At 48.9% G+C, this 10,339-nt stretch overlaps 1 protein-coding gene across 1 annotated transcript; it reads left to right on the top strand.

The window, feature by feature from the left end:
• The first annotated feature begins 7,154 nt into the window (after positions 1–7,154).
• Positions 7,155–10,339, top strand: LOC116967586 (tubulin alpha chain-like). Its single transcript, XM_033014201.1, has 5 exons — positions 7,155–7,172; positions 7,549–7,771; positions 7,889–8,037; positions 8,291–8,971; positions 10,043–10,339. The coding sequence occupies exons 1-5, from the start codon at positions 7,155–7,157 to the stop codon at positions 10,337–10,339; spliced, it is 1,368 nt and encodes a 455-aa protein (XP_032870092.1).

Here is a 10,339-nt window from a genome sequence, read left to right as displayed (position 1 = left end):
GGTACATGAGCAGTGGTGTACGTTTAAGGGTCTACTGTATAACCTTCAAGAAAAATTTATTCCTATGAAGAAAAAAAGGGGTAAGGGTAAGAACAGTCAGCCATGGCTCAGTAAAACTATAAAGGATAGTATTCGGCTGAAGGCAAGGGCATATAAGGTAGCCAGAGATAGTGGGAGGGTAGAGGATTGGGAAGCATTTAAAGGTCAGCAAAAAATAACTAAGAGATTAATTAAGACGGGGAAAATAGACTATGAAAGGAAATTAGCAAACAACATAAAAACTAATAGTAAGAGTTTTTATAGCTATATAAAAAGAAAAAGGGTGGCTAAGGTGAACGTTGGTCCATTGGAGGGTGAGACTGGAGAGTTGTTGGTGGGGAACATGGAAATGGCAAAGGCATTAAACGAGTATTTTGTATCAGTCTTCACCATAGAAGACACAAAAAATATTCCAACGCTGGATAAACAGGGGGCGGTAGGAATGGAGGAGCTAAATACTATTAAGATCACCAAGGAGGTGGTATTAGGGAAATTAATGAGACTGAAGGAGGATAAATCCCCTGGGCCTGATGGATTACATCCAAGGGTCTTGAGGGAGATAGCGGTGGGGATTGTGGATGCATTGGTGATAATTTTCCAAAACTCCCTGGAGGCAGGAACGGTCCCAGTGGATTGGAAAATGGCCAATGTAACATCTATATTTAAAAAAGGAAGTAAACAGAAGGCGGGTAACTATAGACCGGTTAGTCTAACATCGGTGGTGGGTAAAATGTTAGAGACAATTATTAAAGAAACACTAACGGGGCACTTGGATAAACATGACTTCATCGGACAGAACCAGCATGGTTTTGTGAAGGGGAAGTCCTGTTTAACGAATCTGCTCGAATTCTTTGAGGAAGTAACAACCCGGGTGGATAAAGGGGAACCGGTGGATGTGGTATACTTGGACTTCCAAAAGGCTTTTGACAAGGTGCCACATAAGAGACTATTGCTAAAAATAAAAAATTATGGGATTGGGGGTAATATATTAGCATGGGTAGAGGATTGGCTAACAAATAGGAAGCAGAGAGTGGGGATAAATGGTTCATACTCGGGATGGCAACCGGTAACTAGCGGGGTTCCGCAAGGGTCGGTGCTGGGACCCCAGTTGTTCACAATTTATATAAATGATTTGGAGGAGGGAACCAAGTGTAATATATCAAAATTTGCGGAAGATACAAAAATGGGAGGAAAAGTAGGGGATGAGGAGGATAGGAAGAGTCTGCAAAAGGATATAGATAAGCTAGGTGAGTGGGCAACAACTTGGCAGATGAAGTTTAATACTAATAAATGTGAAGTCATTCACTTTGGGGAAAAAAAATGATAGGGCAAGTTATTTTCTAAATGAGGAGGAGCTGCGTTGTAATGCAACGCAAAGGGATCTAGGGGTATTAGTACATGAATCACTAAAAGTTAGTATGCAGGTGCAGCAAGCAATCAGGAAGGCCAATGGAGTTTTGGCCTTTATTGCTAGGGGGATTGAGTATAAAAACACGGAGGTCTTGCTGCAGCTGTACACAGTATTAGTGAGACCACATTTGGAATACTGTGTACAGTTCTGGGGTCCATACTTAAGAAAGGATGTACTAGCCCTGGAGGCAGTGCAGCGAAGGTTTACAAGATTAATTCCTGCAATGAGGGGATTGACATATGAGGAAAGGTTAAGTAGGCTGGAACTCTACTCTTTGGAGTTTAGAAGAATGAGAGGCGATCTCATTGAAACATATAAGATCGTGAGGGGCCTTGATCGGGTGGATGCACCGAGGATGTTCCCAATGATCGGGGAAACTAGAACTAGGGGACATAGTTGCAGAATAAGGGGGGGCTCTTTTAAAACTGAGATGAGGAAGAACTTCTTCACCCAGAGGGTGGTTAATTTATGGAATTCACTGCCCCAGGGAGCAGTGGAAGCAGAAACTTTAAATATATTTAAGACTAAAATAGATGGTTTTTTAGCTGCCAAGGGGATAAGGGGCTACGGGGAGAGGGCAGGGATATGGACCTAGGTATGGTTAGTATAGTAAGACCTGAGTGATCTCCTGGACAAGTGTCGATCGCCTGGATTGGGGTCGGAGAGGAATTTCCCGGATTTTTTTCCCGAATTGGACCTGGGTTTTTATCCGGTTTTTTGCCTCCCCCAGGAGATCACGAGGTTTTTGGGGTGGAGAGGGGTGATAGCGGTATAAAGGGGAGGGTAGTGTCTTGTGTTCTGTGTCTTGTGTCTACTGTTTGTGGGTAAGTGTGTCTGTTTAGTGTTCAGCCATGAGCGAATGGCGGTGCGGGCTCGACGGACCTGGTGGTCTACTCTCGCACCTACTTTCTATGTTTCTATGTTTCTATGTAGGAGTTTGATTTTTTCATGGCACGTGTGGCTTGTGCCCGACACTGGGTGTTAATAACTCTGGGTCACTGGGGAATACCATCGGAGTTTCAACAAACATGTCATGGAGTATTGGGAACCATGGCTGCGTAGGCCAATCGGGTACTATCAAAATACCTGAAGCAGAGTCCATTTGTATTGTGCGTAGTCCCCAACTGATGAGGCAGAAGGGAGGAAATGCATAGAAGAAGAATTTCCCCAATCCAGCGCGAACGCATTCACCGCTGCTGCCTCAGGGTCTGGTTCCCAAGCGACATACATAGGTACCTGGTGATTTAGCCTTGATGCAAATAAATCGATATCTGGCGGGCCATATTGCTTGATAACTTTTGCAAATTTTTGGGGTTTAACATCCATTCGATGTTGTCATTAAATTTACGTGACCTGGTGTCTGCCACTGTATTTAGCTTACCTGGCAGGTAAGTTACTGATAGCCAAATATGTCTTTCGACACACCATTGCCAAATTGTGTTGACCAACTTGTCGCATGATACCGATTTTATGCCGCCCATATGGTTAATGTAGGCCACCACCGTAGTATTATCTATTTGTAACCGTACATGCAAGCGATGCATATTTGTGCATATGCTTTTAAACCATAAAAGTCACCCAACATCTCTAGATAATTAATGCCCAGTGTAAGTGGTAACGATGACTCTGGGTTAGTCCATCTACTACTTGTGCTGGAAATAGAGTTAGTTGCTCCCCAGCCTTGAGCACTGGCATCTGTTTGGATAACTGACGTAGGGTTAGTGATGATAATAGGTTGAAATTATGCCAAACGTTTTTTGCCCACCACTGTAGTTCTGATATTGCTTCAGTGGGTAACTTCATGACACGATCATAATGACCTGTATGTCGTTTTTGGTGCAAAGGTCCGAATTATGTAGCCGGAAATGCTGCTACCATTTTCCCAATTACTCTGTTACTTGTCGAATAGTTGGGAGTACGTGGACCATTACATTGTTGCATGATTGTGCCAATTCAACTGTTTTGTCTCTTGGCAGTGTTACAGTCATGTAGACTGAATTAATTGTGAAGCCCAAGTAGTCCATGATTGTGGATGGCTTCAACTTAGATTCCATGGTCTTGCCTATTTTTTAAAGATATCATCAAGATATGCCATGACAATATGTTTTTGTCTTGTGAATATTGCCAGAGCTGGTTTTAGTATCTTGGTGAATAATCTTGGGCTGATGTGAATCCATTGGGTAACGTTTTAAACTGCCATAGCTGCCCCATCCAGGTAAATTTCAGGTATTTGCGATGATCCTTGTGAATGGTTCTAAATGGTAAACATCTTTAAGATCAATGCTTGCCATGAAGTATACTTTGGAAATTAGTTGTTTGGCAGTAACAACCGTTTCCATTTTGAAATGTATATACTTAACAAACATATTTAGTGAAGTTAAGTCAATGATGATGCGACATCCACCATCTTTTTGGGTTTAGTGACGAATATTTGATACGAATTCCAAGGGTTCATGTTTCCCAAGATACCCTTTGTAATAGTCTCACCAGTTCAGCTTGTCCCTCTCGTTTCTTTAATGGAGAGGGAAATACCCTCTGGGGTAAATGTTGAACTGGTGGCAATTTTTATAGTATGAATTGTATTTTCTATCCACTAAAGCCATTGAGTATATACTGATCACTCGTGATAGACTCCCGTGCTTCTTAAAACAGATGTAATCTCCCCCCTGTTAGTATTAAGCCCCTATTTTCTATACCTTGGTAGGAACCAGACCCACCTACCTCCATGGTTATGGGTATTCTTCTGTTTCCTGCCGGTCCAACGAGTCTTGCACGTTGTCTGACGTGGCGGTGGTGTTGGGGGGTGGCGCACTATCCATGGGGCCTGCTCTGGGCCCTGGCCTGAAAGGCTTACGGGATTGGCATGCAGGCCCCGAGCTTTCACCAGTACCATGAGGTAGACCCTCCTGGTGGACGCGTTAGAGGTACTGCTGACTGGTTTACGTGTGGTGCTCATTCCAGACCCTGTCCTCTTGCGCCGAATATTTTGGATACTTCTCCAGTTTTTTAGGCTTGGTTTGGTAACTTAGCCAGACAGCAGGAGCTGTGGTTGTGAGGTCGGCGTTCTCACAGTCCTGTAAATTTTTTTGAGTTGAGGGCAGGTTTTATAACTTCCTGAGAAGTTGCAGAGCACTGCGAACAGTAGTGTCAGGTGGTTTGCCAAACTACCCTGACCCTCTGGAAAGAGCATGCGAAAATGATAACCGACGTCAGGGATATCAAATTCATTTTAAGATATTTGGGTTTTTAAAAGCTATGCTCAATGTACCCCCCAATAACGGTGGGCACTTTGAGTAAATGCAATTTAGGGGAGGCGTGATGAAATCCAACACCTCATGACTACCTGTCTTGGAGAGGTTTTTTGAAAGAACAGGGAGTAAGCTGGCCGCCAGTTGAGACTGAAAAGCCATCTCGCTGGTGGTGGAGCCACATAGCGGCCACACCCAGCAGCTCTTCCTGATCCTGTACCTCAAGCATACTCCCGATGTTGTTCCGCCAGTGACCCCTCTTCTTGACCAGCCCAGCTCTGGTCCCCATCGATCCCTCGACAAGGGAGATGGCCAGTGTGGAAGCACTGGAGTGGGAGTGTTAAGCTCCCTTGGCGGACTTGCCCCTACTCCTGAGGCAGTCTCGCTGGAGTTTTTAGCTCCATGACCTTCTTCTGGCTTGGAGAAACAGACACTCTTGTTTCTTGTTTGAAGTGCTGATCCCATCTTCCGTGTCTGTCTCCAGCCTGAGGTTGGTCCTGACCTTGCTGTTGGAGGCTATCTGCCGTTTTCGGGCGGCATTTCAGCGGTTCTCAGGCGGCGAGTCTCCTTGTTGGGAGTCTGCAGGGGTGCCGGCCGGTTTTTAAATTTCCCTCCAGTCCGCTGCTGTTGGTCAGACAGCTGTTTAGCGGACAGGGCATCAGCGCAGCACCCGCAGCGTGTGCGATCCCGTTGCCGCCTCTACCCCCTCCACTGTCGGCTCCTTCCCTGGAGTCGAACGGGGGTCGCTTCCCTCTGCTGCTTTGCTCCACCTGGAGCAAAAACAATCGCAAAGTCGCTAATTTAAACTGAAGGTAAGTACTTACCTAACGTTCCTTTCCTTCAGGCTTGTAGCGGGAGCTGCCTACCATATAGATCAGACCTTCTAGTCCTGGCAGAATCCTCGTAAATCCAATCTGAACCCTTTCAAGCACGACAATATCTTCCCTATACACGGTGCCCAGAAGTACTCACAATATTCTAAATGCGATCTCACCAACGTCATAACTGCAACATGACCTCCCAACTTCTATACTCAGTACTTGGACACATTACAAATATGGCAGCGTCGGCGGCCGATATAGCCACAGCATTGTACCCTTTCTGTGCCGCCAGGCTATATGCCTGAAGCAGAGCAATGAAAAGGAGATGATGGTCACCATGCTGCATTGTGCCACAGGCCCAGAAATAGACCACGGTAATTAGAAGATCAAGCACTGCCCGTTTGTAACTTCTCTCCAGAATCCTCAAACACAACTGCCCTGACAGACCCATTGTTCCCGCCTGCTCCTGTCCCACGGAAAGGATTTCCACCTACCTCGAATCCATCCTATCTTCCCTGGTCCAATCTCGAAAATAGGTGCGGGAGTAGAGGCCATTCGGCCCTTGAGCCTGCACCGCCATTCAGTATGATCATGGCTTATCATCCAACTCAGTATCCTGTACCTGCCTTCTCTCCATACCCCCTGATCCCTTTAGCCACACGGGCCACATCTAACTCCCTCTTTAATATAGCCAATGAACTGGCCTCAACTATCTTCTGTGGCAGAGAATTCCACAGATACACCACTCTCTGTGTGAAAAATGTTTTTCTCATCTCGGTCCTAAAAGACTTCCCCCTTATCCTTAAACTGTGTGTGGCCCCTTGTTCTGGACTTCCCCAACATCGGGAACAACCTTCCTGCATCTAGCCTGTCCAACCCCTTAAGAATTTTGTACGTTTCTATAAGATCCCCCTCAATCTTCTAAATTCTAGGGAGTACAAGCCGAGTCTATCCAGTCTTTCTTCATATGAAAGTCCTGACATCCCAGGAATCAGTCTGGTGAACCTTCTCTGTACTCCCTCTAAGGCAAGAATGTCTTTCCTCAGATTTGGAGACCAAACTGTACACAATCTTCCAGGTGTGGTCTCACGAATACCCTGTACAACTGCAGTAGAAACTCCCTGCTCCTATACTCAAATCCTTTTGCTATGAATGCTAACATACCATTCGGTTTCTTCACTGCCTGCTGCACCTGCATGCCTAATTTCAATGACTGGTGTACCATGACACCCAGGTCTCGTTGCATTATGGCACCGGTGAACTGGTTCATGTACGAATGGTTTATTTCATTGGGTGAGGAAGTGTAATAGGTGGCGCTAGGTTTCACTTGGGGGCATTGGGTCAGACCGCTGTATTTCTAGCGGCAAGTGATGGATTGTAATCTGGCAGATGACAACGGGCAATGGATTGCGTCACTGAAGGTCCATCTTTCTAAGTCACACACTGTGGATTATTCATCAATGAGCGCGTTGGAACCTTATGTGTTTGTTTCCTGTGGCAACCAAGGCCATTGTTCTCACTGACCAGTCAGCGCTCGTTCGGCCCAGCGCTAACGTTCTATCCCCGGGGGCCGTATAAATACCGGAGCGGCGCCGCATTGCGTCACTGTCTCTGGAAACACGCGAGCGGAGCAACATGGTGAGCGTGATGCCCGTGAGACGCGCGTGTTCCACCCGAGCGAGGGATCCACGGGGAGGGGGGGGGGGAGGAGATTCGTGGACTGGTGTTCGAGACTGGACACGGGAATAGGAGAGCGCACCCGGGGAATTGGGATCGTAGTGGCTGAATGGATACGCTGAGCGGGAATGAGGCGACGGTGGGAGGGAAGGGCGCGGGGTACTCACGGAGCGGGAATTTGCCGGGAATTCGAGGGTTGCAAAAGGCGAATGCAGCGTGGTGTGTGCGCGAATTGTAGAGGTGGGTAGAACTGAGACGGTGCTCACATAGGGCGTGGGTCGGTGCGCGATCAACGCGCTTTGAGCCAGTCTAAGTGTAGTCCATCTCACCCCCTGTTTCCCCTCGCCAACAGCGCGAGTGTATTTCAATCCACATCGGCCAGGCTGGCGTCCAGATTGGCAACGCTTGCTGGGAGTTGTATTGCCTGGAGCACGGGATCCAGCCGGATGGACAGATGCCCACCGACTCGACCATCGGAGGCGGCGACGATTCGTTCAACACCTTCTTTAGCGAGACGGGGGCGGGCAAGCACGTACCAAGGGCCGTGTTCATCGACCTGGAGCCCACGGTGATCGGTAAGAATGTAGGGCGGAGAATGTAGGGCGGTGTCTTAAACCCCTCCCGTGCGGGGATGGAGGAGTGTGTGCCGATGGTGAATTCACGCTTCTGTGTCCCCTCCCCTCCCCCTGCAGACGAGGTGCGGACCGGCACCTACCGCCAGCTCTTCCACCCCGAGCAGCTCATCACCGGCAAGGAGGACGCGGCCAATAACTACGCCCGGGGCCACTGCTCCATCGGCAAGGAGATCGTGGACCTGGTCCTGGATCGCATCCGGAAGCTGGTAGGTTGCTGAGCGAATGCAAATTCTTGTACAACGCTCCGCGTGCGTGCAGCGCCAATGTATCCGGTTACACCGGTCCATTCCCGAGTACTGCGGCCACGATGCTCCCGGATTCCCATTGCTACCTCTCCCTTCATCACTGAGATTCCCACCGCACTATCTCTCTCAGCGCCGGCTATAGAGACCAACATGACCCTATCGCGTCGCCCCTTCCCTATCAAGAATTGATGCTTTGCCCCTTCTCCGCCCTCAGGCCGATCTGTGCACCGGACTCCAGGGGTTCCTCATCTTCCACAGTTTCGGCGGCGGCACCGGCTCGGGCTTCACCTCCCTCCTCATGGAGAGACTCTCCGTGGACTACGGCAAGAAATCCAAGCTGGAGTTTTCCGTCTACCCGGCGCCGCAGATCTCCACCGCCGTGGTCGAGCCCTACAACGCGGTGCTGGTCACCCACTGCACCCTGGAGCACTCCGACTGCGCCTTCATGGTGGACAACGAGGCCATTTACGACTTGTGCCGGCGGAACCTGGACATCGAGCGCCCCACCTACACCAACCTCAACCGCCTGTTGGCGCAGATCGTGTCGTCCATCACCGCCTCGCTGCGCTTCGACGGCGCCCTCAACGTGGACCTGACTGAGTTCCAGACCAACCTGGTCCCCTACCCGCGCATCCACTTCCCGCTCGTCACCTACGCTCCCATTATTTCGGCCGAGAAGGCTTACCACGAGGAACTGTCCGTTCCCCAACTGACCAACGCCTGCTTCGAGCCGGCCAACCAGATGGTGAAGTGCGACCCCCGCCAGGGCAAGTACATGTCGTGCTGCATGTTGTACCGCGGGGACGTGGTGCCCAAGGACGTCAACGCCTCCATCGCCACCATCAAGACCAAGCGCTCCATCCAGTTCGTGGACTGGTGCCCGACGGGGTTCAAGGTGAGTGTGACCAATTCATAGAAACATAGAGACATAGAAAATAGGTGCAGTAGGTGGCCATTCGGCCCTTCGAGCCAGCACCGCCATTCATTGTGTTCATGGCTGATCGTCCCCTATCAATAACCTGTGCCTGCCTTCTCCCCATATCCCTTGACTCCACTCGCCCCTAGAGCTCTATCTAACTCTCTCTGAAATCCATCCAGTGACTTGGCCTCCACTGCCCTCTGTGGCAGGGAATTCCTTAAATTCACAACTCTCTGGGTGAAAAAGTTTCTTCTCACCTCAGTCTTAAATGACCTCCCCTTTATTCAAAGACTGTGTGGCCCCTGGTTCTGGACTCGCCCAACATTGGGAACATTTTTCCTGCATGTAGCTTGACCAGTCCTTTTATAATTGTATATGTTTCTATTAGATCCGCCCCTCATCCTGCTAAACTCCAGTGAATACAAGCCTAGTATTTTCAATCTATCCTCATATGACAGTCCCCCCATCCCAGGGATCAATCTCGTGAACCTACGCTGCACTGCCTCAATCACAAGGATGTCCTTCCTCAAATTAGGAGAGCAAAACTGTACACAATACTCCAGATGTGGTCTCACCAGAGCCCAATACAACTGCGAAAGAACCTCTTTACCCCTATACAGAAATCCTCTTGTTATGAAGGCCAACATTCCATTAGCTTTCTTCACTGCATCTGAATGCATTCTGGAAGTTAGGTACATATAGTAAATCCCAAAACATGTGGATACGATTGGTTTTGGAGATTAAGGCCAGCCGCAGGCAAATGAGACGAGCCCAACATGTCAACTCTTGGGGCATTGACAAGGTGGTTAGAAGGGCATGTTTCCCAGCTGCACAGCTCCACACCATCATGGCTCTAACACGCATATCGGAACTTGCGGCGTTGATGGCTATCCAGAGAATACTTACAGCCTGAGATTTAATTTAGGGAATCGTAAGGTTCTACTAAACGATGTTTGGTTAATTTTTGGGCGCATATTAAAGTGATAATAGAAGATAGTTTTTTTTGCAAATATAATTGATTATAAGATGTTTTTCTTCCGGCCATAGGTGGGCATCAACTACCAGCCCCCGACTGTGGTGCCGGGGGGCGACCTGGCCAAGGTACAACGCGCCCTCTGCATGCTGAGCAACACCACCGCCATCTCCATGGCCTGGTCCCGCCTCAACCTCAAGTTCGACAAGATGTACGCCAAGCGGGCCTTTGTCCACTGGTACGTGGGAGAGGGGCTGGAGGAAGGGGAGTTCCAGGACGCGCGGGAGGACATGGCGTCGCTGGAGAAGGACTACCAGGAGGTGGCCGTGGATTCCGCCGACATGGAGAGACGGGGTGAAGAGGAAGAATAA

This window comes from Amblyraja radiata, chromosome 40 (assembly GCF_010909765.2).
Source record: "Amblyraja radiata isolate CabotCenter1 chromosome 40, sAmbRad1.1.pri, whole genome shotgun sequence".
NCBI classification, from domain to species: domain Eukaryota; kingdom Metazoa; phylum Chordata; class Chondrichthyes; order Rajiformes; family Rajidae; genus Amblyraja; species Amblyraja radiata.
This window is presented reverse-complemented; position numbering and strand designations above follow the sequence as displayed.

What these genes read in the sequence shown, in the direction of transcription:
- LOC116967586 (XM_033014201.1), top strand. An exon ending in CCTGGAGCCCACGGTGATCG is followed by an intron (nt 7,772 to 7,888) that starts GTAAGAATGTAG and finishes CTCCCCCTGCAG; the next exon opens with ACGAGGTGCGGACCGGCACC. An exon ending in GGTGCCCGACGGGGTTCAAG is followed by an intron (nt 8,972 to 10,042) that starts GTGAGTGTGACC and finishes TTCCGGCCATAG; the next exon opens with GTGGGCATCAACTACCAGCC.